Source organism: Agelaius tricolor, unplaced genomic scaffold (assembly GCF_023055355.1).
Source record: "Agelaius tricolor isolate 1412-34295 unplaced genomic scaffold, bAgeTri1.0.p SCAF_3, whole genome shotgun sequence".
Lineage (NCBI taxonomy): Eukaryota > Metazoa > Chordata > Aves > Passeriformes > Icteridae > Agelaius > Agelaius tricolor.
Genome location: NW_027269263.1, coordinates 17522176 through 17549674, shown reverse-complemented (window position 1 = coordinate 17549674; position 27499 = coordinate 17522176). Strand labels below are relative to the sequence as shown.

At 41.4% G+C, this 27499-nt stretch overlaps 2 protein-coding genes across 6 annotated transcripts in view; one reads left to right on the top strand and one right to left on the bottom strand.

The window, feature by feature from the left end:
* The window catches only part of SYN3 (synapsin III), a 193278-nt gene that overhangs the window by 63224 nt on the left and 102555 nt on the right, over positions 1-27499 (top strand). For all 5 annotated transcript variants that reach the window (XM_071422733.1, XM_071422734.1, XM_071422729.1 and 2 more), the window contains one exon: positions 1068-1157. In XM_071422733.1, coding sequence (XP_071278834.1) covers positions 1068-1157 — 90 coding nt within the window. The remainder of the gene's footprint in view (positions 1-1067; positions 1158-27499) is intronic.
* Positions 4027-27499, bottom strand: part of TIMP3 (TIMP metallopeptidase inhibitor 3) — a 37646-nt gene continuing 14173 nt past the window's right edge. Inside the window, exons 2-5 of the mRNA XM_071422737.1 lie at positions 15866-15948; positions 9787-9898; positions 8974-9095; positions 4027-8348 (exon numbers count right to left, since the gene is read on the bottom strand). Of these exons, the coding sequence (XP_071278838.1) occupies positions 8151-8348; positions 8974-9095; positions 9787-9898; positions 15866-15948 (515 nt within the window). The 3' untranslated portion in view covers positions 4027-8150. The remainder of the gene's footprint in view (positions 8349-8973; positions 9096-9786; positions 9899-15865; positions 15949-27499) is intronic.

The following is a 27499-nucleotide window of genomic DNA, read 5'->3' as shown; positions in this document are numbered from 1 at the left end:
CCTACTTCAGAAACATTTTCTGTCATGGTTATTAGGTTTCCCCCTTATAGTTTTGATTTTTTTTCTCTGTGTGATGAATGATGGATTGAACAGGGAGGCTGCAGAGAACGTACAGAATGGTCTGCTTGCTTCACAGATGGCTGAAGTGGAGCAGGAATTTGCTGTGATGTGTTACACTTCTCTCAAGGTTTTGGAACCTGAACAGAAATCAAAACTCAGTCCTACCATGGGGAGCTTTGTGTCTGGTTGGGTACAACCCTGCAGGGTAAAAGGGTTTATAATGGTGATAGTGGTGATGATGGTGAAGTTCATGCTGATGGGTGGGGACAATGACAAATGTTCTTCCTTGTGTGTGAAATGCCAGTGGCTGCTGTCCCCATTGATGTCATACTGCTCTCTAGATACTGCCCTCACAGAGTGGGGCCTCCCTCAGACCTCATGGTAGACGGGACAGGGACAGGCAGATGAACCCCTCTCTCTTCATCATTCATGAAGGGCTGTTGGGGGCCCTTGGTTCACTATAAATGTCAGTTCTGATTAACAGTGGACTCTACTCCCTTGGTCTGACACTCAAACCCTCTTGTAATCACTGTCCCTTAGCAGCTCTCCTGCCCTCCAGCACAAAGTGCCTTGCTTGGATTTGGTTGTGAGGAAGAGATCCAAGGGACAGCTTTGTTTTATTTGGTCTCTGATGGGAGTGGTGGCACTGATTTCCTGGCTCTATCCTCTACTAAGAAAGGCTCCTCTCCCCAGCTGCATTTTGAATGCAAATCTTGTTCATAGTAATCTCTAAGTAAATGCAAACTGATTCCCTTCTGGCTCTTGAATCCTTTCTGTGCTCCCTTAGTCCAGGTTTGTGTACATAGGCTGGCTTGGCCATGAATAAATACAGCAGCATCATATTTTCTTGCTGCTCTCAGGTCAAGAAAGCAAGGTGGGAAGGACATGATAACATTTCTCTCACCTCCTTCACCACTATCAGAACATTTTGCAAGCATTTGCCTGTTGCACAATGAGTCACTGACATCCACTGTGTCTGTTTTTTGTTCCCCCTCCCTCACCCCAAGTTCTCTCAACTCATCAAAATCTTCAACTCGCTGGGCCCTGAGAAGTTCCCCCTGGTGGAGCAAACGTTCTTCCCAAGCCATAAGCAGATGGTGAGTAACTTTGCTTTCTTCTGATGCCACTATGGGTGAGGTGGAGACAACAGATGCAAGTTGGACCCGGGAAATGGTGGCAGGAATGCTGGGAAGAGTCTGAATTTTGCTTACAGAAAAATACTAGCTAAAAAGTGCTGTGCAAAAGGCACTGCTTGGGAACCTCTTTCCTTTCTTGCCCAGCCCTCCCCTAGGTCATGTAAGGACCCTGAAAAAATGTACAAAAAGGCCCAAAGGCTCAAAACTAAAGCAGAATTCCATTTTAAAACACAGTCAGCAAAAAGCTCATCCCTTAGAGCAAAGAATCACTCTATTCAGATAAAGTGGATTTTCCCTACTCATGGAATTGTTTAAAAATATTCTGACAATTTGGAACATGGGTCCTATGAGATGTTTGTTTCACAATGTTAGCTTGCTTGGTCTGTCACGTGCTCACCATCCATGAAACATTTATCAACCTGAAGGTACTCGGGGTAACCTGGCGTTCTTAAAAGAGTTTGTTTCAGCTTCTCATGTTTTCTTTGCACAGTGCTTTGGGGTCTGGTCTTTCTGTCAACAGCTGAACACTCAGTGCCCTGTGTGACTGCTGGGCACTGTACCAAACTCTCAGGGCACCTTCCAAAGAAATCTGCATAGGTGCCTTTAGTCCTGGAGAACATGGCAAAGAGAGGGGCTTTGTTTACAGCTGGTCATGGCTCTTTTTTTCCCTGTGTTAAAGGAAAGACTAGTCCTTTGTGAGTTTTTGCTCCCAACTTACATCCATGAATTAGTGGCTCTTCCTACATGGCTGAGGCTTTGATGAAACCCTGTATGAACCGTGACCCTTTCTGTGACCACTGGCTGGCTGAGCTCATTTCCCAGGCTTGACTGTGAACCCAAGCAGCATTGCCAGCCTGAACATGACGGTTGTTGAGATGTCAAACTAAGGCTCAAAAATATTCAATCCTGTCTTTTGTCACACACTTGTTGCAACTGTGGGCCAGCCACAACACAAAACAGGGTGTAGATACATGATCCTCTAGTTTCCTGTGAAAAATCCCACTGCTGCCTGCTAGGTACTCAAATATTTTAAATGCCAGTCCTTCACCTCTCTGTTCCAATACTGTCTCTCTACCTGCGCTGTGTAGACTATGGCACCTCCATGCTTCACAGGCACATCGTGGAGGTAAGTACAGTCATGAAGTTATATTATCATTTAAGACATAAAGAAATGGATAGTCCTTTAACAATGTGACAGTGTTTTGCACATTTATAAGATTAAGTAGTCACATAGCTGTTGCATTTAATTACTAATGATTTATGAAGTCGATTTTGTGACATAAGTAATACTTCGGGACAGTTGTGACTTGGACCACCATTTCAGGAACAGTATTTTTTGAAGACTTGATAAAGGTTATCATTGCAAATAAGTTAGCACTTTTAGCACATTTTTCTTGTCTGGCTATCTGATTCTTGGTTCTGCAGATGTAGATATATTTGGTACCAGCAAAGTAGATTGGTTAGCACTGATCTTAATTTCACTTATTTTCCATCTTTGTAACTAATCACCTACTTGGAGATGCTATTACTTACTTCCAAAAGGGTACAGGAAGCCTTTTAAACTGTAGGTAATCTCATATGAACACAAGCACTATTGCTGACATGCAAGCCTGAGTAATCTGGTTTAAATCAGTCACTTCCCAACAATTTACAGAGCAACAATCCACTTGGGCAAGTTCAGGTCAGCCCTTCCCAGGTGACAGGGGTGGTCTGCCTCACAGAATGAATCTTCACAACTTATAAATGTATTTTCTGGGAGCATCTTCACAGCATCCTGGGTTGTGAGTGTCTGAGAGGTCAAGTGTCTACACCAAGCATGCTGCATTACAGTCATCACCAAATACCTGTGGAAGTTGCTTCTCCACTGTGCATCAGCTTCTCCATTTGTCAGATAGAAATATACTGATCCTCTTTTACCACTCTTTCTCTTCACTCTCCTGGAGGTATTTCCAAGCTGTACCAGTGAGCACTCATAAAACTCAGTGTGTTCCTTTGATGGGTCACCCCCGGAAGTGTTTATAACGAGTGCTATGGTTTTACCTCTTTGCAATGTGACACACTTTAAGCACTTAAATTCTCACACAGGAGACCCTCATCCTTCTATGTCCAAAATTTTCCAGAGTCTACTTTCTAAACCTTTGGATTAAACAGAGAACAGATTCAAAGACCTCCTTCATTCCTTCATCTCTGTAGAGACTATATTTTCCAAGAGTAAAACGTGAGATAAAGAAGGTTTCTAACAGGAGGTCCATTTTTGTGAGCATTTTAACTTATCTGAAAATGCTTTTTCTGAAGCTACTTTCCCACGAGAACAGGGTATTTTAAATCAGCCTTAAACAGTAAGCCTAAAGAGAGGACACAAGATTCTGACATTTCACAGCAGAAAAGATGAACCTCTCTTCCCTTTGCCATGGGCATGCACCTTTCAGACCTCCCCATAATGTTCAGTTTTCTGGAAATAAGAGCAATCTGGTAAGTGTTCTTCCAAGGACCTACTGGTGCTACAGCCAGCCCTAATGAGTGCCTTGCTCTGTACTGACCTCCTATGGCCAATTAACAACTGGGAGTCATTAACTTCAAAATGGATTTTTCGCCTCTCCTGGGCTTATGACCACAATAACAATTCTTAGAGAGAACAAGCTCTTAAAAAGAGGGGGGGATTCCTGAAGGGATCTTTGCCAAAGCACAAGAATTACCAGAGGTGGAATATCTCCTTTGGGACCAATAAAAGGGTATCAGGAAGGGGAAGGAAATTAAGAAATCCAGTTGCAAATCCATTTGTGTACATTTGAAGTCAACGAAAACTAATATAAGTGAAGCAGAGACAGAATGTCTGTGATAGAAATAAAACCACTTTACTGTTTAGAATAAAAGGACACTATAAAAAGTGAACATTATGCAACATTACCTTAAAAGACAATATACATTCACTGAATATAAAATTTATAAATAACATGGAGGAAATCTGTAAACAGTGCTAGAAAATTTAGCAACAAATACATTCCTTCTGGACAAGATTTTTCACATGGGTTTGGTTCTCTCCCCAAGTTTCCGTGACTATCAGGAACAGCAGAGTGGCTCTATGAAGGAAGGACAGTGTCAGAGAGAAGGAGAAGCCAGTACACGCAAAACAGCAGCAAATGTTTAGTGGGTTTTTATGTTTTTTTCTCGAGACTGGTAGCCCCAGAAGTCACTTACTCTAAAAAAAACCAAAACTTTTTGCAGTTCCCTAAATTGTGTTCTGTCCTTTGAAGCTACAAAGCGAGCAGTATTTTCAGAGACACCTGCAAGGATGGAAACCTGTTCTCATGGAGGCCTTTATTTCCAACAGTCTTTACTGTAAAAACACAACAGTATGTTTCCCATTAGCATTTCACTCTGACAAGTATAAATGGGATACAATGATAGATTTATGTTTTAGAATAGTCCTACCTAAAGGGCCACGTAACTCTTCAAAACATGGGAAATTGAGACTTTAAAATGGCATTTTTTTCCCATACAGGGGAGGTAGAAGCCTCCCACAAGAGGACTTTATTTAAGAAACTCCATGCACAGATCTCCTCCTACTCTCTACCCCCTCCATTTTGGAAAAGGCAAATAGAATCTAACCTTTCCCAAACCTTCAATATCTATTTTTGTCATTTTAAAGGGGAAAACACTCTATAGCAAGTAAGGGAAAAAATATGCATAGGAAACTGAACAGCTTCGGTCTAGATATTAGCTATGCACTTTTAAAAGTATTTTTAATAATGTTTGTGTGTCTAAAGCATGGTGGCAGGGACTGTGTGTGTAATCCAGGACATCTCCATTGGCAGGCAGAAGTGACATAGCAAGGCAGAAGAAAGGAGAGCTGACAGAAAGGAAGAAGTCTTAGAGTCCAATTTAGAGCCTCTTCAATCCATGTAATGGCTTCTACTTCAGGAGTGCCTTCAGGCAGGTCCTTAATGCAAGCACAAGCCCAAGAAATGCATGTCCCTGATAGCATCCACAGAAACAGAATAAAGAAGCTTCCCAAAAGAAATGTATTTTCATTGGATTCTTCCCCCTCCTTTTGGCTTCACATTTTGAAAAGCCTTAACAACTGTTTCTTTACACAGCAAGGGCAAAGATTTGCCACCAAACCTCTGCCCTTGCCAGTCTAGCTGTCTGCATCTCAGATACATTTTACTGTCTGCAAAACAAAGTGGGAATATGCTTCACTTTCTGGTAATGCATCTGCTGTTTTGTTGTTTACAAAGCACAAAGCTACATTATATCCTACGTAGGGACACAAGTCCTGATAGTATTAGAATGCAAATATTTTCACAATAATTTGAGTGCAATACTGTGATGTCTCAGCTAGCTAAATGAATCAGTGACAGGTAAAATATGCAAAGCTGCAGTTTAATGAAAATTCAAATCAACACTTTACTGCATTGAGGGGCATTTTTGTTTAGCCTTCCAAAGCTGTGAGAAGTGGCTGCAGCTCAAAGAGACACTGGCTTTGCCAAGTCACCTTGAGCTTGAGGAGGGCCACATCCTGCAACTCCAAACAATGCAGACACTGAGGGTGGCTCCATTCTGCCCCCAGTGACCCTCACAGATTTTGTCAGCCATGCAAAAGTCAAACAGAGATTGTTCCACTGGGCCCAAAGCCCAAACCCATATTTTGCCAAAAGGAACAATTTTCTGAACCACCACCTGGTCCTGTGACAGGTGTCATGAAGCACCCTACTGTCCCTCTCATCTCCAACCCATTATTTAGGAGTAGTCACAGGGAAGAGGACTTCTGAGAAATGTTCCAAATCTAAATCACAGGAATAGACTTTCAATGTGTTTGTGCTGCATTGCCACTCAGAGCTGCTGGGAAAAAAAAATATATGTAGCAGACCTGGGCACTTCTTACAGCAATTCTGTGAAAATGCCCTTCAAAGTTCATGCTAAAAATGAAGCTTTTTGCTGCAACAAGTCATCCAGAAAATGGCGTGTTTCAGAGGGTGTACATCTGGCAGAGCTCTGGTAGCACGCAAGGAACTTAAAAACACATCAGGGCCCATCTCAGACACCCATTCTTTTCCATTTGGCAAAGTGGTTCTAAACAACTCTCCAGTAACTGAGGTCACTGATTTGTAAAATGCTGTATTACCCCAAGCTGGAATCACTGCAACAACTTTTTCCTGTTCATGGCAGCTCTGCTTTCTAAGTGGAATGAACGGAAGATATATCGAAACTTAAGATAAATAATCATAATAATACAAAAATGAAGTTAAGCACAATCTTCTCCCTGCCCAAGCCCTCCCCATCCAAAACTTAAGTCACGCATTTTGTCAGCACCCCTTCTTCACCATCATTAAAACTTAAAATACTTTTATTTGATAAGAAAAATTATATTATAGTTTTCTTAATAATAAAAAACCAAAATAGAATGAAAAAAACTTCTCCAGTCAACAGCAAAGCACAAGACAGTAAGGCTTCTCCTCCCACATGACTGCAGGACATGGTATGAGCACATGCACAGGGCTATGCTTAACAGTGCCTAGGGGAAAACACAGCACTTGACACAAAAGGAATCCTCCGGGCAGCTGAAAATTTTATGATCCCAGACAACACTTATTAGAAGACCACTTTTCCTTGCCTAGCCCACACACACACTTCCTTTCACCATATAAACAAACGCAGCTATTGTAGCTGCAGGGGAGGAACCGTGGTGCAAGGAGTTACAGAGGAAACAATGACTGTAGCCACTACTGCAGATACACTGGAGCTTCAATATCTTAAAAGCGACTCACCGACTCGGAATGTCAATATTTCTGTCTTTAAAACACAATCAAACCATTCTTTTGTTTATAACACCAAAAAAATTCCACATCCTGTCAAAAATAGCTTATGTCATTATGTGTATATACATCTTAGTTCAGCAAAACACTATTTTGGCAATATTTCTTTTAATAATATGAGTTCTAGCAAGTCTCCCCTTTCCCTCTTGCACATGATTGATTTACAGTTGTTATTGTTGCATCTGTTTGGCTTAAGGTGTTCACAAGCTGGTTTTCCTGTCGAAGCTAAGCTGCAGAAATTTCAGGGGCCAACGCTGCTCAAAACAGGATAGGACAACCCTTCTTATGCTCTGCTGTAGTTGCATTTACCTCCCTGAAAATAGGGGATGGGTTTTTTGTTTTTGAAACAGCAACAAGAATACAAAATACTCTCTTTTGTTCTGGGTAAAGCCAGAACTTCAAATGTGCTGTTGCATTCACACTGTGACTGAATTAGCAAGGACAGCCAGTCAACAATGCTTTTACCAGATGATGTGGTCAGACACACCAGGTAAAGTCTCCCATTGCTGGAGTCAATCACATTGCCAACCTCTCCTAGAGAGGAGGATTTCTTTTGGATGTCATTTTGTCCATAGTTTAGGCTGGGTTTCTTTTCATTTTCCTTCGTTTGCCTGATTAATCTGATTAATGAAATCTGTTTCCCTTAAAATAGGTTTTTCTATGTATTTTCAGCACTTAGTGCATGAGGAGGGGTGATGGGAAGCCAGCGCATAGAAGAATACAGTGCCTAATTGGCATAGTTTTTAGATTTTTGTTTTCCTAAAAAAATAGAGATTATATTGCTACAGCTAATGATACATGTAACAGAGCAAGAGCTCCATCTTCTTTTATTTTTTTCCTTTTTTTTCCCTCCCATTTTTCCCTCTGGTGTGCAAAAGTAAGCTCCCATATGTTGTCTGATCAGAATGAGTGGTATCAAAAAATGGAAAAGGTGATTAAAAATTCAGTAAGGTAGCACAGACTTTTTTTCTTTCCTTTCCTTTTTTTTCCTTTTCTTTTTTAAGTGTTCGAAGTGCTAGAATTTGCATGAAAATAGGCACTAATTTCATTGTCATCATCACGATCTGGTAAGAGTTAGTGTCCAAAGGAAGATCAGCCACAAGTAAGGGAGAGGGGAGATAAGGAAAGGGAAAGCTGCTCAGGGATCTGTGGCATTGATTATCGTTTTGTCTGGAGGTGCCCATCCTCTATACCAGCTGCAGTAGCCTTCCACCCTCTGGATGCAGGCATAGTGCTTTGCTTGATATCCTGAGTGGCCGAAGTTGGAGAGCATGTCTGTCCAAATGCACTCATTCTTGGAGGTGGCAAAGCAGGGCAAATAGTAGCAGGGCCTAATCTGCAATTGGAAAGAGAAATCAGGTAAGGCTACATGTAAAAACAACATTATATTATATGTCTTTTTAACAGAGACAAGTGATTCAAAATTCCACAGCCTCAAACCTTGCTTATTAATACAAAATTCAGCCTCAGTTCTGTAAGCACGTAAGCATGTGCTTAGCTTCACACACACAGCTAACTCTGTCGTCAAAAGGGCTTTTCAGGTGCAGAAAAGTTGAGCTTATGTCTATGTTTTTGCAGGCCTGACGCCACATGCAAAAGTCTTAGTTCCAGTGCCAGGCTGTGGGGTTTTAAGTACTCAAAATGTTTACACAGGAAAAAAGCTGGACATATCTTGCCAAGCCTTTGGTACCTGATTTCATTCACCTGCAAATGATTCTGCATAGATTCTGAAAGTCTTCCCCAACCCCAATTAACTCCAACAAGGTATTAAAGGCACAGACTCTGCATTTTTATTTGATTGTCTCTTCTCTGTCTCAACACTGTAAATGAACTTTACTTCTTCTCTATAAAAATTGCCGTCCTCCATTTCTCTTCCTGGCTCTTCTCCGGCATCATTGAGTATTACCAGCCAGGGGAAACAGAGTTCTTGGGCTTGAATGCCACCCTAGAGACACACCTACCTTGCAGCTACAGCCCAGGTGATAACGGTGGTTCAGTCCTTTGCGCTGGGACAGAGTCAGCCGGTCCCATTTCTCATACCAGTTGCACAGGCCAGTGTAAACCTTCCCCTCATACACCCGGCCTTGAAAACAGACACATGGTCACAAGTTAGCACTTCTCAGCTCAAGCACTTCTCTCGTTTCCTGACATTGCTAATGTTCTCAATATGTTTGGCTTCAGCCACTGCTCAGCAAATGCTCTCTTTTTATTAACTAGTTCAGGAATCTCTGGCCAGCAAGATAACAGCAATTCTGAAAGTCAGGAGTGTTGTGCCAGCTGAGAGCACCACCAGCAACATGCAGTTTAGTAATGCTCTCCAGCTCCTCTTAACAAATTAACTTGCTCCTTAGACACCTTCCCTAGAAACAAGACTTGGCAACTGACACATGTCCATCCCCCTGCATCCCCCCCCATCTCATTCTCCAGCTCATTCCAAAAATGACCTTCCATTTATGACACAGCCCAGTAGCACCCAGTTCCCTGTGACAGACATGCCAGCTCAGGTATAAATTGAGAGCCATGAACTGTCATAAAACATACTTGTCACAGCATGTCTGGGTATAAGACACACTTTAGGAAAGAGAGGGACATCTAGAGAGTGAAGTGACTCTCAGAGTCACTCAGAGTAGAGTACTGAACACCAGAATACTGTTAGCCATCTTAACACTTAGGAAATTGTGTACAGAGCTATCTACACCACTGCCTGTGTCCTTAGCAGGTGTGTGTATAAAACAGAAGAAGTTTTGCTTATGGAGAAGTACAAGGTCCATTACCTGTAATCAGATATTGGTACTTGTTGACCTCCAGCTTGACTCCACAAAGACTCTCAGAGGCTTCTGTGTAGATGTACTGAACATGTGGCATTATCTGGAAGCCCCTGTACATCTAGAGAAAGAATAAAAAGTCATCTTCAGAGGGCAAATTTCACTTAAGGTTCTTTACAATCTACATTCCTAGTTTGTGGTGGTAAGCAATAAATTTTCTAGTTTTTACAAGAGTGAAGGAATAATGACACTGGCTGTCTCATGGAAGTCTCCCTACAAGATCTGCTGGTAAAGCAGAAAAACCACCTGCTAATAAGCCATTGCAATTCAGCACAGGGACCAGTTTTTCCCATTCGTATTAGTTCCAGTGGCACTGACTGAACAAAGTGCCAATGCTGCAGGCTCTGCCAACATCCTGAACATTTTTTCCCCCTTATAAAGGTCAAAATTAGGGAGAAATAAAATTAGTTCAAGCTTAGAATCTTTCTCTCTATGTGATTTAAACAATTTCTTCCAAACTAAAGGGTTTTTCTTTTAAACAATTACCCTATTTTCCAGTGTTGTTGCTGTAAGAGTTTCAAACCTTTGGCGCCTGATCTAAGTCATCAAGCCAGACACCTCCTTCTCAAACGCGTAGCACACGCAACTCCTGCTGACCTCAGCAAGGACTTACTGTTTCTCTAACGCAATGAATGCAGACATTGAATTCTACACCATCTTCTAAAATTAGTCCCATACTGATGGGCGCCATAAAGAAAATATCATGTATACATAATTCCTCTGCACTCCTCCTCCATCTTCATAATCTTTCTTCCAGCTCAGTTTAAATCGAAACATGAGCCCACAGATACACAGGCAGTTGGATTCAATCAGAAATTAGCACATGTCCCCATCTGACCTGGTCTTACTGCTGCAATCTAGAGAAACTCATGTCCACCTGTTAGCAGCATAATGAAGTCTTTGCATAGCAATGAAACAACCACTACACGTGTACATTGGACCCATTAAACATATCCTATTTTTGAAACACAGAGGATTATTTTCCTGAGAATTTAATCTTTAAATATTTTTTTGTCTTTTCAAAGCATTCAGTCACTCTTTTTTCCTTTTTTCCCTGCCAACTCCACAAATGGCCAATATTTAGAAGTTAAAGAAGAAATAATACAAGTCAGAGAGAATCAGTTTCTTGGCATTTCCCAGCCTATCCTTTTCTCTCTCATCTTTACTGATAGACAGCACGTTCAGTTTAGTAGTAAATATTAATTATTTAGGCAAAAGAGGACCAAAAAATCCCAAACAATCCCAGAGCTATAGATCCTTGCTGCTGTGTCACCTAAGCTGTAGTATTCTTCTCCAGGTTGCATTTTATTCCTTTAAGTCTCCTATTACTCTAGGGTATTTCACCATGCCCTTACCTCCTTTAAAAACAACAAATCTTTTTCTTTGTGGAAGAACATCTGTTAATTTAACAGACTTTATGCTAGGCCCAAATACTTAATATAAAACCATAAAAAATTACTACTAATTCTGCTATGCTGATAGGCCAAATTATCTTTGGAGTATCTATGGAATGTTAGCCAGGTAATTTTTTTTTCTCCTTAGATTCCCCTAATCAGCATGATCTTGTAACAGTGTCACAACCCAGTAACAGCATTGCTGGGTGCAGTAGAAGACACACTAAAGATGCCTTTCTTCTATACCCAGCTAATATGCAAGCAAAGTACTTTTTTTTAATTAATCCTACTATACCAACAAAAACTCATAGATCATGCTTGAAATATGATATTGTATCCATAAATGGCCAAAGTCTTTCAATGGAGATGGAAGAAGTGAACTTTACCTAATCTCTGCTTTATCCCTGCAATTTTCTTGGTATCAGATTACCTACTCAGATTTTCCAATCCAGTCAACAGAGCTGGAGATCTAGATTCTGGCACAAGCATCCTGTCTGTCCTTGGATGAGTTATTTAGCCCTCAGCACACTTTTGTTTCTTCCTTCCCAAGGGTAGTGTGAGGAAAGGCACATAGAATAAAGGTCACGTGTCCAGACCCCTTTCTAGTGGGTGTCACACCAAGAAGCTCAGGTAACAGTATCTAAGCAGATAAAATGAGCTAAGATAACAGCTGGGGCTGCCCAGTCCCTCCAGGCAGTGCATTATCAACACTGCAGAGAGCTGCACACTGTGCATGGCAGTGCAAGGGATCGGTCACTCACAGTGCTGAGCTCATGTTGGGCTAATTAAGCATCTCTGTTGTAAGGTCTACATATGAGCAGGTACACTTGGAGCCCTTTCTTCCTGCTGCCCACAGGGCTATGAGCTACCCTAATCATTCCCCTGGGAAGCTGCTCAGGTCCTTTCTACAGGACTGTTAGTCATCACTTTTCTCATCTTCTAAGCTATCAAGCCCAACATTACTGCCTAGGAAGTAGCCAGTGATGCTGAACTGGGGCTTGTTTTTCAGCTCCTGGAGCTAATTTCCTGTTCACATTACCATCAGGGCCACCACAGTCAGGGCTGCTAAAGAAAGCATGCTCAGCCTCCCAAAAAGCACTTCTACTCAGCCCTCAGTGATCCATGTTGATGGGAGCCACTGTCATGCTGACTGAACCCCTGCTGGGGCAGTCAGGGCCTCCCACACCCTCTGATGACTGAATAAAATTCACCAGTAGGACCTTGGTTCTCAGGGAAGGAAAAAGAAAGTTTGGCAAGGGGGAATCTTCTACAGATGCCCACTATTCAATAAAACAATACCTTGAACATTATTTTTGGATATACAAAATGTCTTGCTGTTAGACCAGTCAGAAGAAACCCACCCATAAAGCTAGCCTCTCTCCTAACTGCTACCCTCAGAGTTCTCCTGTCCCCACAAATGTGTATTTTTGGAAGCATAATAACAGGGAATAAAGTATTAGCAAGCATGACATGGTGATGTCTGCTAGTGCTGCTCTATTTCCATCTGTGTCAGCATTCCCCTTAGGAGCCCCCATACTGCCTCAGAAATGCACAGGCAAATCCTGTGGTGGTTCCTGCTGCTTAAACGACTTCACCCTGTAAAACTGTTCATGATGTTCCTCCCTCTATACCTCCCCTGTGAGGTTGCACTAGATACCAAGACCTGGGAGTCACACCTTGCCTAACCTTCAGCTACCTAAAATATAGGCAATTCACAGGAATTAGGCATCCTCTCTAGTCAAATGCCAAGAACAGACACCTCCAGAGCAACTCAGCCCATCCTAAAATAGCTGCCTACAACTTGTGGGCTGAATTACACTTTGGTGGTTCCTCTCTCTACCCATTGACAAGAGAGCAGGAAAGACTCAACACCTCATTTTAGTCTGTCTAAAATTAAACTAAATTAATCCTACCCCACTTCTTTCCTCTTGGGACTATCACATTTCCCCCCACAGACTCATTTTACAGATAAGCAACAAACCAAGGAAAGTCTCCTTGCTTCTGGCAGCCTGTGCAGGGTGCTGCCATGGTCAACCAGGACTGTTTGTGCTCATGGAGGAGAAATATCTTATCTCCTTGTTTCCTTTGCAGTTTCTGGAAATAGGCTTGGGCCATTCTCAGAATGCACTGCAAGATCACAGAACATGTAGGGGTTAGATCAGTCCTGTGCACATTTATGACACGTGATCTCAAAGTATTCTTATATTATTTGAGAAAGCAAGGGGGAGAGGCAGAGATTGCTTGGAAAAGCACAAGGCCTCTTCAGACAACAAACCTGAACTCTAGAAAGCCCAGTACTGTTCTGTCCCTGTGGGCTGACTTTGTGCTCCAGTCCAGGCCCAAGGTTGGTTTAGTTGTGAAATGCAGCAACGAGTTCAGGAATATTAGTGAGATCAAGAATCTAACCCACAAACTCCAAGGAGCCTGTGAAAGAACTACAGAGATGGTTTGTTGCCCTTTAAGGCATTCAGTGCTTTCCACAGGCAATTCAGCACACACTGACAGACTAAATGGCTCGTTTATTTTTCACCTGCAGGTGCAGAAGGGTTTATGCAGACTGACGTGTTAGTTTTATCTTCAGAGTTGTTCCCATACAGCTGTGCAGAGCCATAGGCCTCCTTGGTTCTCTTTTCAGCAGGAGGACAGTTAGCTTTCATTGGAGTAAACAAGGGAAAAATTTGCTGTGTCACTCAGAACTCCCCCACTGTATGGATCTAAATCCCTCTTTATACTGAAGTCTCTAAGCTCAGCAGAAAGACAGCAGGGTTTCCAAAGAAGGCAGTTGGTTTGTTTGTTTATGAAGAACTTTGTCCTCCGGACATTCCAGTCCTACTGAGCACTTTGCTTCAGGTTCCTTCCTGCCAAAGGTCACAGTTAAATGTCCAGTGCAACATCCCACCAGCTCACCATCTAAGCAGCAGACATAAGGGCAGTTTGACCAACACAAGATTTCCTTTTTAAAATCCCTCTTGCTTTTGTTGGACACATAACTTCCTAAAAAACACTATGTAAATGCTCCTGCAGAAAGGCCCCGTGCTGCAGAATAACCCAATGAAAACAGCTGGGACTGAATTAGAAGAGGGGCACTGTTCTGAGTGGTAAATAGGGTAGTAATTCGTTTCAAGGGACTACCATCATTCTAGATCACAGTTCATGGTCATATGTTAGACAGAAAGCACCAAACTCTTGGCTGAGAAGGAGGAAAAGAAGTGGTACTGGACAGACCAGGATGAAATCAGAAAGAGAAGCTGATGAAGCCACTGCAGCATGCAGACACTGAGTAGTTTTGTGAAGCAGGGTACACTTGCTGAGCTGGAGAGTGACAAAACTTGAGAAGAAAGGCAGAGTGCTGCAAGCTTGATGAAGCCAACAACAGCCATAACAAAAAAAAAAAAAAAAAAAGAAAAAAAAAGAAAAAAAAAAAAGCAGTATTATCTCATTATTGCCAACACAACCAGTTGTTGGTTTGTTTTGTTTATTTTGGGTTTTTTTACAAATATATATTTCCTTTGGAATCTTGCAGAGAAATTTTCAAGGTTTTTAAGGAAGTCAACAAGCCCAGCACCTCACGCCCTCTTATTCAAAGTGCAGGCATTCCACTCTTGTGGAAAAGCCATGCTAGGACCAGATTTGGCTACGTGCATGGTTTTGCGACAGCTTATGAAACAGGCTTTGCGTCTCCTCCTCCCGGCTTTCGTGCTTAGCTATAAACTGCCTTATAAAGAGAGTTACTGTTACAAGGCAAGCAAGTGACTGTTTTTTTCTGAACCTTTACTTTGTCTAATATGTTTCAGATTTCTGCAGTCTCTGCCAAGCTTTTCCATTCCCTTTCTCTTTTTTTTTTCTTTTTTCCTAAAGACATAAACCAGTCTTATGACTGGAATGGCATTGCCAAGAAAAACAATCTAGGGCTGATTTTTAGCATTACATAACAAGGGGGCAGTTTAAGAAAAAAACCCAAGTCCAAAGCAGCAGGTTCAGTGCAGTTTGTGCAGCAAAGAATTAGAGCTCTGAAGAAAGAAACTAAAGAAATCGAGCAACTGGTGTAGTTGTACCTCTTTTCATCTCTGAATCAATACTTCACAGCTCTTCTAAGCCGACAGTATTTAAAAGCTACAACGCTCTCTTTAGCTTTATATAAAGACTTCACTATATGATTTTCATTTGTTTTGTAGATGGAAAAAATGCTGTAATCCTAACTATTGATCACAAAGAAAGCAAGGAAAGAAGAGAAATGAGCACTCTCCCAAGGCTGGCAGACCCCCTACCATAATTTCCTTCTTGGATTTAATGAATGTGCTGCATGGAAAAGCTGGCATTTCCAGTCTAACACTGTGCATGTTGAACACAAAACACTTCTTCAGTACCTAGAGAAGACCATCTGGCATCTTTTACTACCAGAAATCTTAAAATAATGGGAGAATTCAGGTATTCAGCACTGTATGTCAGGAATGATCTCTTCCTGCTCCTTTCCCCTCTTCAGGCAAGTTTCTACCAGTTGCTGGTTTCCTTCCCTTCTGTATGGCCAGTACAAAAAGTGGAGGTGCTGTTAAGTATGCAAAGTGTTTGTTATTATGTGTTAATTAGATTCCTTACCATATTTCCTAGCCCATGGGAAATGTCTGCAAACATACCTTCATCTGCTTGACCGTGTATCGCATTGTTCCAAAGGGTCCATCTTTCATGAGCTTCTTCCCCACCACTTTAGCTCGGATCACTGTCATAAGGGAGAGAAAAAGAATGCAAATTATAGACAACTTTACGCAGCATTTTTGCTGTATCGTCCACTTAAAAAAAAAACAAACAACAAAAACACAAATCTGTTTACATAAGTTATCTTGTAAAATAAACAAAAGTCCAGGTCAACCTTCCTCTCAATTTATTCTAAGTCTCACACATAGTGAAGGTATGTAAAATGGGATGGCAAAGCAGGTATTTATTTAGAGGAAATCCAGTTCTGTATGAAGAATAAGAACAAGCATTATTTGTGGTTAATTCTCACTGAAATCTGCAGAGCAGACTGTAGCTGGGACCAAGACAGATTAAAATCTTTGCACTAAGCAAAGTTTGTAGTGCCTTAACTCTCAACATACAGGATGATGTTCAATAGGATAGTACTTTTACTTTGTTCTTTGTGTGCCCACTGCAGCTGTTTCCCAATAAACATAACAACTCAGTACAGGGCACTGGAATATCTCATATCTGGGATTTCATTACAACTGCCACCTCTGAGGGGCCACAAAACTAACAAATGCTCCCTTGAACAAACAGCTACTGTGCAAACTGGATTATTCAGCAACCACCAAGTGCCCAGTGAAAGCTGCCAGGCTAGCCAGAAGTCACCTGGAAGACAAACTAAAGCTGACGCATCAGATCTTACGTACCTTGCACTGCATTTCCTCATGGATAATAAGGGGCAGTGCGTGCTCTGTGGCACAGGTACTGCCAGTGTACCACAGATGCACTACAGCAATGTCAACTGAGCCCAACCCAACACAGATAAGGATTTTGAGGTCTCATAGATAAGGATTTTTTTTTTTTATCTAGTGGGAAATTTACAGTCAGTGCTTAATGAAGGGTTCTCTTGCTCATCCATTTTTGGGGCATTCCACACACACACAAAAGAAAATTTTAAAAACTGTTCTATCTATCCTCTTTGAAAAAGTTCTTCAACTACCTGCTCATCTCAGCAGAGGAGCAAAACTCAGGGACAGGCAGGCATTATCCATTTTAATCTATCACAGAAAACCAAAACAAAACGCAGGGAGGCATAGAAATGGGCTAAAGAGGTGAAAGCAGGAAAATACAGTGAGTTATTTGCATTACAACACTATCTAACAGCAGCAACAAAGTTCTGCGATATTTTTTCCTGAATATAAAGGACATTAAACAAACATCTTGCTGCATTTTCGTTTCAAATCTGCAGAAGCCCACTGGAAGGAATGAGGAAAAAGAGAAGACTAAGGTTTTTTTCACTACCTAGGTCCAACTAAGGAGACAAAAAGCTTGTCCCAACTTTTGGAATGATCAGAAGAACAGATTTAAGGGAATAGATAGGTCTGGTTTTACACACCAGTTCCTGGACTTTGTTCCACGAGGGTGGTGTGAAATGAAGACAAATCCACTCTGCTCTGATTTATATCCTGTGCTTCAGCCAGACTTGTCAAAGAAATTTAAACTAGGTAAGACAGTCTTGGCTTTGATTCAAAGAACCAACAAAACCTTCATTCACTAAGTGTAAAATTTCAATTTTTTTTTTAATTTCCCAATGGCAGTAAAAGCAATTTCATTGATTCTTCTATTTAACAAGTTGTTCTGACTTCAATTTACTCTCATCTTCAAATTTTAGTAGCCATATTGAGCTGTGTACTTGAGGACTGCAAAAATCTTTAAAGAACTAGCTTCCTCCCTTGCTGCCCCCAACCACCAGCAAAGCTACAGAAACCAGACTGTCCAAGGGTCAGTGAGAAAGAACATAATTCCTTAAGGTTTTGCAAATTCCAAGACAGCTCACTAACACTGGAGTCTATAGCAGAGAGTGTCAAAAATCTTATCTTCATTTGCTGATACACTGAAATTGAAAAAAATTGGTGTTTGCCCAACACATCTAACATGAACAAAAAAAAATCTTATATCTTATTGACAATTATAAGAAATATACTAAAAGTCAGTGTTACAAAATGTTAGGCTTTCCAAACCAGAACATAGTTAGCATATAAGACCACAAGCACATTCTCAGTTGCTGACAAAATACCTAAAAACCATTTTCTTCATGTGTTTCACTCCTAGCTTGTCAGTCTTTTGACTTCTACTTAGGGTACCACAGCCATTTCAGACAGAAGCTTTGATTTATGGACTAACCAACAGCTTCACGAAATATTAAAAATGCATACCTCTACTAGGACATAAGAGCATTGTGATTTCAACTAATAATACCCTTGCAAACAAGTAGAAGGGTCTGTATTTTTCTATTACTGTTCCCTAATAAAGTTGGAGAACCATCCTAGCAAATTCAACTAGAAAAGCCATGACAAACCTTAGCGTGAGCTATCACTTCAAGCCTTTTGTAAGAGGGTCAAGCCCTCTGTTTTTCAGAGAAGGTGCCCTATCACTCCAATTGTAACATTTCTAGCTAAGTTTTCTTCACTGAAGAACTAGAAAGGAAAAAAAGAACCCACCCTGCACAATTTTTCCCATATTAAAGGAAAAAACAACCTGTTAGCCAAGTAGCAGAGGACATTCCAAGTTAAGTGTATCTCCTTTAATTTGTGTAGTTACATTCCCATCCCTGAGGATGAGATGCCTCTGAGCCACTGAACAGAAATGCTGGATGGACAGAACTGCTCAGAACTGCTCTTGCATGTGTAGCTTCAACCCCCTAAGGCTCCACACACGAGAGCCACTTGCACACCCTGCTCAGAGCAGAGCTCCACGCTGCACACCTGCAGCCCCGTGTTTCCCAATCCCTATCTTTGCTCCTTCAAGCCACCATTCTCCAGTTATATGGCTGAGCCACTCTTCACACCTGGACAGAAAATAAAGAACATTGCTCCTGACTGAGCAGGGGCCATGCCTACTTGCCAGAAGAACTTCCCACCCTCTGCAAATTATCTGAAATTTACAGCATTTCTGTTGCAAATTCAGTCCATGTTAAGTTAATGAAGTCAACTGTTTACTGCTGCAGACTCCTACTTCTTGAGCAGAATGAGGCAAAAGGTGCTGTGACTGCTCTCCTGAGCTCCTCCCTTCTCCTTGAAGCTCTATTACAGTCCTGCTATTACTGATGGGAACTTTATCCCACACAAGTGGTCACCAAAATAGCTGCATATTTTTAAACCGCAATTCCTTTGAAGCACTGCCTATGAAAATACTCCAAGATGAATGTTTCTCAGTACTTTGGGGTTTCAGGTCAGGTCACTTTGTGGGACTGGAGCAGTTGGCAAGGTCTCATGAGTGATTTGTAATTATTTATGAAAAGCTAAATTAGACAAGGATATAAATCTTGGTAAGATAAGCATGGCAGCCATGCCATGATACAAAGAGGAGAAAACATATGTACTGCTTCTCAAAATTTGACATGATTAAAAAATTGAGGGAGGAAACATCCCCTCATGAAAGGAAGGAAACCAGGCTTTTAGTTGATACTCTAAAAAAAATAATTAAAATAATAACCTGCTGTGTTTGAGTATTCAAGAAATGCATCTAAGAATGTATCACAAATTATTAGTGTATTTATCTCTTTTCCTTGGCTTTTTTTGCTGTTTTTGTTTGCATTTTTAAAATGTAAACTAGCTTGGTAGTTAGGAAAACAGAGATGGCTGAGATTTGCAAGGACTAGTATAGTGCCAGCAGCTACTGGTTTGTGTTTCCCTGGCATCTCTAGTGTGGTACAAACTGTCTGCAGGTGCAAGAACACTCATAAATACAGGCAAAAATCACCTACATCTTTTCCAAATGTCATGGGATGAGGTCCTATAAAGGCAGACAAATCAGAATGGGAACAAGAGAAGTTGATCTTTTATTTGCCCATATGCATACATATCTAACTCGAATACTCTTTATCTTATCACTTACTCTGTGGCCATTTTCTCAAGGATTCAAGGGAGAATAGGCCTAAAGGCAAGGCATGAAGCAGAAGAGGACATTGACTTTACATCTGAGATGTCAGAAGGCATTCTTTGCACGAGTCAAGGAGCAGAAAAACAGAGATTAAAACAGAGATTAAAACATGCATTTGCTAAGCTGAGGAAACAACACAGTGAAAAGACTTGCAGCTACCAAATAATTCCATCCAGGCACAGAGTAACTACTACATGTGTGGCAGCTCGTTTTCCCCACCGATATGCAACATCAAATGTCCTGGTTCAATTCAGCCCGTGTCCTTTATCGGGACCAGCCACTAGATGGTGACCCTGTCCCAAATCTTACCTTCCACTGATGAGAGGGCAGCAGTACAGACCCAGCCTAACACCACCAATCCCGGCTGCTTGCTCAATTGCACCATGAGAACCAGATGCCTTCATGCAAGTGGGCTAGTTGTCATCCATAAACAGCATTTTAAATAGAGGCACACCCTTCAGAGACCAGGATTTGCTCCAAACCCATTTCCCTTGTGACCAATTACCATGAACAGCTCAGGAGGGTAACAACTGCCACACTTCTCATTATTGTTTCAAGGATTTATTTTATTGGGGTGCAATATAAGTAATTTTAAATGAGAGCTTTGGCTGAAATGCATGCTCATTGCACTTAAGTGAGTGAAGGATGTGGAGGACTTGTTTACTAATGGAGACACACGGGACAAGTTATTCTCCCAGGCCATTCTCTGACATAGTGGCTAAGTTAAATATATAGGGAGCAGCAACATGACTGGGAGGCTGAAGAGAAGCTCCTTCTGTCCTAAGGCCATTGACTACACCAACACTTAAAAACACTGCTTCAACACCAGACACATGATATGCCAAGGAGGATGGTTGCCATTTTATTTATCCAAAGACTATACAAGTGTTCACTTCCATGAGCAATTTACTGAGACCTTTTTACCAGCTTTACTAGCAGCTCTCTCATTTGATCTGCCTCACAAGAACTCCTTTCTGTGCTGGTACATGCTGGAGGGCTCACATCACACAGGGCTAAGGCAACTGGTATGTTTTAGACTTCTCTGAGTATACCTAGCATACTACTGAGTGTCATTTATGGGAGTGTCCCCTAATGTGGTCAAAGCAGGATGCTTTTACACACAGATTTTCTAGTAGTGGTGCTGATGGTGCTGCTAAGATGGAATTGCTGTCTCCCTTACTCACTCTCACATGATGCATTCCTCTTGCCACTGCCCTGGCTGATCTGTCAGCAATTACTATCTATTTAGGGCAACACTCTTGGTTGCCCTAAAACCAGAGGACCATAACTAGAGGTGGATTTTGTCCTTTGAACTGTAAGTGTGGCCCAACTGTCTGCAGCCTTTTGGGAGGTTCTATTGAATTGCCCAGTGGCTGCAGGCTTCTATGAGCAGCAAGTAGCTGGTGCCTGGTTTAGGAGAGGGAATAGATAGCAGCCCTTCACCCATTCCTCCACTTCCACAGGAAAGCAGAGGGGAGAGGGAAACACTGATTACAGCAGGGGATTTATGAAGAGGGGAAAAAACAGAAGCCTCCAGCCAGCTTGATGATCTATTACTACTGAAAGTTGCTTCCTCCTCCATGACCAAAACAGAATTCTTTTATAAATCAGAGTGTTGAATTTGAAGGGTTCTTGCAAAGCACAAGAAGGCTGAAAAAATACCATGGAGAAGTTTTCTTTTGCCTCATTCCATCATGACCTTCATCCAAAGCCAAAAAAAGGCAAACCAAACCCTTTTTGCTTTGTCTTTGAAGAAGTCAAATTCAGCTGTGCTGGTACACAGCATCACCAAAGAACATCAAGGAAGTAAAAAAAAAGGTAGTGAAGTTAAGAAGTTCACTGCTGGTTGCCTTCTTCTCATACCCTGACCAACAAACTAGTTTCCATTATTGGCACTCCAAATCTTGACTTCTCGTCTTTTCAAAGTGCTCTCAGGAACATGAACAGAGAAAGAGCACCTTTTCAACACCATTCACCTCTGCCAGTCAGTTGTCACATAAATATCACATTGTAAAGGACGTGCATTTACATCAGCAAGTGTGTTGGTAACTAACAATGGAAGTCTAAATAAAAACAGGAAAGCAAGACAGAGATAACTTTCCTTCCCTTGTTCTAACCAGAATTATGACATTTACTTTTGGCCTTTGTTTTACAGTTCCAAAAAAACTTCCCCTCTCTGTGGCATGGCAAGTCTGTTTGAAGGCCACCCCAAAGAAAAGTGGAAGGCAATTAAATGGGTTTGCCCAGGCCTAAGCTGCGTATTAAACAACTGATCACAATTACACTTGCTAAATATTAACCACATTTCCCATCCCTGCAGATTTCCTTGCCACTGAGATTCTGTTTGCACAACATGTTGTGCTTCTTGACTTCTAACACTGCAACATAAGGAGTGATACAACTTTTTCATACAAGATTTTGATTGTGTCAGACCTTCCATCACCTCAAAAAGTATATGCTTCTTTAGAATAGAAAGTATATGCTTCTTTAGAATAGCATATACTTTAGCATATACTTACTTGGGAGAAAGTTAGTCCTCCCAACAAGACCATAAATTAAAGACACAAGGTTGCATAAAACAACCAAGCAGAACTTGGTTAGTGCTTGGCATTTCACCTGTAGCTTATTAACTGGATACAACCTTTGTGATAGCAGCAGTATCAAGCATTTTCTCCCTCCCTATATGGTGCATCTGATCCTATGGAAGTCCAAGCACTCTTTGAAATACATAAGAATCAGAGAGAAACAAGAGATTTCTGTTAAATGAGAACCTGCAAATTCTCTTCTGGGCATTTCCTTCAGGTTCCTATATGCAACTTGGCCAGTTGCTCAAACTCTCAACTGCTCAGCACTTCCCCTGCATTTAACTCCTGATGTTAGTTCCCCTGCTTCCCCATCATACACGCCGTGGGGAATACAGAAGGAAGACTGAATGGAGAAGGAAGAATAGATGGATCTAAAATGCATTTATATTCATTTAAAAGGTCCAAGTAGAATCTCTTAGATCCGTATGTAGATGCTAGTACATGTAAAAACTAGCTTCAGGAAATACCTCATTAAAAACACAGAGAAGCTAAAGGAAAGAAAGAAGAAAAAAACCCACTGTCTGTTGTTACCAGCTACTAAATTCAGTGAAGCCAGGTAGACATAAGAGATTAGCTAGATCAGGCACAGAGTTGAGTTACTGGAGTTACATGTATTGCTGGGTTAGTCTCACAACTTATATCAACAAAACATTCTAGGTTTGCTATAGATCTAAGCAGAGACACTGCAGACTATGTAATGAGCATGCCTACAGCATTGAGAACACTCTGGAAAAATAAAAGGAGAAAACAATGTCATTCCTGCCAACTAGACATTTTTCTGTCTCCCTTTTGGCAGGCTTTTTTTTTCTACTTTCCACCTATATTTTTAAAATCGTCACTGGAAGTTAAATTCAGGCTAAGGCAAAAGGCAGTAGGCAAGAATCAGAGAAAAGGAAGGAAAAATGATACAAGTGGAGGGAGGGGAAGGGCGTGTCTCATGTACAGAGCACAGTAGAGGCATCTCACATCTCTCTCCAAAGAGTGTTTTCAGCAGAGTGCATTCTCCAAGGACTGTTTTCAGCAGAGTGCATTTTGCCTCATTTTGTGTCTCTGACAACTGCCAAAGGCAGAAATGCTTTCAGCCAAGGTTAGCAGTGTTGGAAAGATGGTTGTCAAAATTATCACACAAAAGCTCTTCCAAAGCCAGCTTACAACAATGGATAACAAGTATATGACTCAGAGCAATACTCAGCTCAAAACACCTTTTCTGTTTCCTTTTGTCTACATACAATTGGTGCAATAGAATAAGATTTAGTTCAGCCCTCTCTTTCAGATCAAGTACTTCTTGACACAGTGCTTCCATAGCAGACCAGGGGAAGCCAGGCTGAGACAAGGCTCTGGTTTCCCACAGTTCTTTGGAACTGTTCAAAGGAGCCACAGGTCTAAGCTTTCCACTCAGAGAATATGGCAGAGCTGATGTGAGACCCATTAGGGGCAAATGGAAACCATATGTGATTTTAATGAAACAAGAAGCTGGTGCACATAACTTACTGCTGCAGGAGCATTTACTGCCTGAAAGGAATGTGCATCTGGCATTGATCGTTTCCCAACCCATCAAGTGAGCAGTAACATGGAAAGCAAATTGGAGCATATGATGAGAGATGAATTGCCTAAAGAGTACAGTTAGGGGAGCAGCCTCTGCAAGGAGGAAAATATGTCCTTTGCCTGTGATTTAGTGATACAGCTGTAATGAAGCTGATCTTCTATTTCCACAGATCATGATGATAAACTGCAAGAACAAGTGCTAAAGTGATTAAAATGGATCAAGTGATATTTTCAAGAACCTACCACAATCACAGAAATCCCATTCTGATTCACATGGGGCAGACTTTTTTTCTCTTGAGGTCATGGGCACTCTTTAAAGAACAAAATACTGTTAAAACTAAATAATTCTCAAATGATGTTGTTTTCTGGTGTATATCAAAATGGGCACACAATGAGATTTCAGGTTGAAGAGGCAATGTAGACACACCCTTCTGAATTTTTTTTCTTTTATTTTACGATAAATTACCCAGAAATTTCAATTCTGCTGAGAAAGGAAAGTCCCCAGCCTGTAAAGTTGTAGATAAGTTGCTTTATGGGGCTATGGTAGTTTCTTCTGTAGGCTGTTGTGTTGCAGCTTAGTATCAGGTTTCAGGACAAACCCACTGTCTCCACTAAGCAGCCAAGAGATGGCTCACATACATCAAAGAGGAGGTGAGGGAAGATGTTCTGATCCAGCACTTGACAAGTGAATGCCCAGGGCTTGAACCTGGTAGATGCTACTTGGCATTACAAGTAATAATGAAACTTCAGTAAAACCAGACACATAGAACTGGCACGTTTTTGTCCTTGGTGCTAGATTTCCCTTGGGGTATAACCAGAGTTAACAAGCATCATAAATTCATCACTGTATTTTTTAAGGATGCAATATAAAAATTTTTGAGCTAGATTTGCCAATTTATTAGTCTTTCTTAACCCACTGTGCAATCCACAAAAAAAAGTTGTATCACTACTGGGCACCAGATCCAAACAGTTCAACAGGAGGAAAAGGAGGAGGAAAGACAGTCCTACTAAAGAGAACATCTGAAGTGAGTTTTCATCTATGCATTAGAAGTAGGGCATCTCTGACAGCCACGCAAACCTTTCAAAAGAGAGATTATCAAAAGCCCCAGGCCTGGACACTCCCTGCTTCATCAACTTACTTCAGAGGACTCTCCTTGCTCCAGCACCTTGCCCATCTGGGATGGGTGCCAGCTTTCTGCGAGGAGGCCGCACTCCACTGATCACATGGTTTATGCTCAATTTTGCACGTAGGAGCTAGAGAGGAAGAACTGTTTGGGAACATGTATAGATTTCAAGGGTACTGGGTGGGCCTGCAAATTCCTTCCTGCATTACAAAACTTGCGCTACACTGACACGCTAAGCAGCTGTCCATTCCAGAGAGGTACACATATTTAACTAGGTCAGGCCTACAGGCACTGCTCTGCTGCTCCTATTCACACTGGGCCTGACAGGACCTAGTATTTGGTCTGCCAGACCCTGAAATTAAACCTGCATTCAAATAATTTCCCCAATAAAAAGAGTATATTTTCCCACCATTCTGGAGACATTATCAATTGTTCTCAAGCTGCCAGCCTCTGCAGACTGTTCACATACGCTGGACACATCCATGACACAGTTCTGGTTATATCACAATGCTTAAGGAATTTACTACTTGCTCATTTTATTAATGTCTGTTATGTAATCACAGTAATTACTACCATGTAGCTGATCTTAGGTACATGAAGAATTTTATGGAGTCTGAGCACCACGTAAAGCTTTAGGTGTAGTACTCAGATCCTGATTCACTGTTCATTAAAGCAAGTAGGAAACCTCCCTGAGTCCTGAGTGAGCCTCACATAACACAGTTCCCAGCAGCCTACAGGTCAAGGATAGGACAATACAAGGTCATGGTTAGGACAATAGCAGGGCAATATAACTAATCTGCCCACCTATCCAGAACTTTCCAGAAGTCCCTGTAGTGCCCTGTCAAAACTGCATTCCAAAGCATCATCCTTCACTTTTGACTTTAGAAGTCTTCAAGAACTCAGTGTTGATTTGTTGTGAAAATCAGGTAAAAAAACAACCAACCAAAAAAAATCCCCAAAAAACCAAAACCACCAGTTCTTTACATGAGCAACACAAATACTGCACGCTGTGCATCCTCTGGCTCTGAAGACAGGATTCTCCCTGTGCAATGACACAGAGCACTGACAGCAGAAAAGGTAGATAGCCAGTGGTCAGTCACCTTCCTTCTTTAAACAGTTTGCTCAAACTCCTTGACTGTCCTACTGACAGACTAGCCTAAGGTGTTCTATGGAAACTGCATCTCATTCTTCTACTACCCAAACTTTCCTCACACATACTTTTCATCAGAATTTCGTATCCATGAACAACCCACTAGACCATAATCAAAATGGATTCCCAGAAGTACTGTATCATTACTAGGGTGCTTATATACATCCTTGATGCTACCAATGACATATTAATGAGTTATGATTCTTAACCAGACTTGTGTAAGTGCAGAGAACACACTGAATGGTTATGTGTGCCTGTCTAACACCAATTGTTGACTTTTATTTTGCTCAACAAATATTTACACAAATTAAAGACTAACCCATGTTGTTTTATTCTTAGACAGTGCTGATAATAAGTGGGTTTGCTTTAAATGGAAATGCTCAAGTCTGATCACATGAATCTGATGGAGATTCACTCTGAAGTGAATGTACCAGTCACTTAGCTCATCTGTGCTACTGGAGTTTGACAGCTTCAGAAAGAATTCTTACTGAAAACTTTCATAAATTTCCAATTTGAGGGAGACAAGCTTGCATTCCCATATCAGTTCTTAGGTGTCCTTGTAACTTTTTAGAAAAAAACCTAAAGGTCACAAGATGTGGTTGGGTAATCATTTCACAGCTGCCCTGGCACAATGATGGCTATTTTTGAATGCTCTAAGGCCCATTAACTGTTTGGGAGGCAGAAGTTCTCTGGATATGGCAGTGCTGAATGTTTACAGAGAAAGGTAATGATTTCCAGGGTATCCACCAAGCCTGACTGTTTCCTGCCTGTCTCAGTCTTCTCAGACATTGCTGTAATAGGACTATTTTGGCAAAGTAATGAACCACACTCCCAAGAGCCGGCTTTTCAGGGCTGGAGTTAAGCTTGCACCTGGAACACAGGTGTAAGCTTGTTTAAACATTGACAGGGAGGGAACTAACAGAAATACAAGGGGAAATACCTCGTTTCAGTCCACTGGCAGCAACACAATCACAAAGCAAACTTGTTTGTTCATTAATGCAGCAAACACAAGAGCAGCCTATTGACAAGGACTAGAGCAAGCAAAGGGAATCTAGTTTTGTGTTGTAAAGGGAATTCTCAGCATTCAGGAAAAGCTAGATTTGTGTTTTAAAGGGAATTCTGAGCATTCAGAAAAAGCTAACTATAAGCCTAGAAGGACTAATGAACTGGAATCTCTCCCAGCTTGAGAGGCAGCATGTAACCTGACCAAAATCATCACTTCCAGAAGGGGAGGCTGTTACTGTT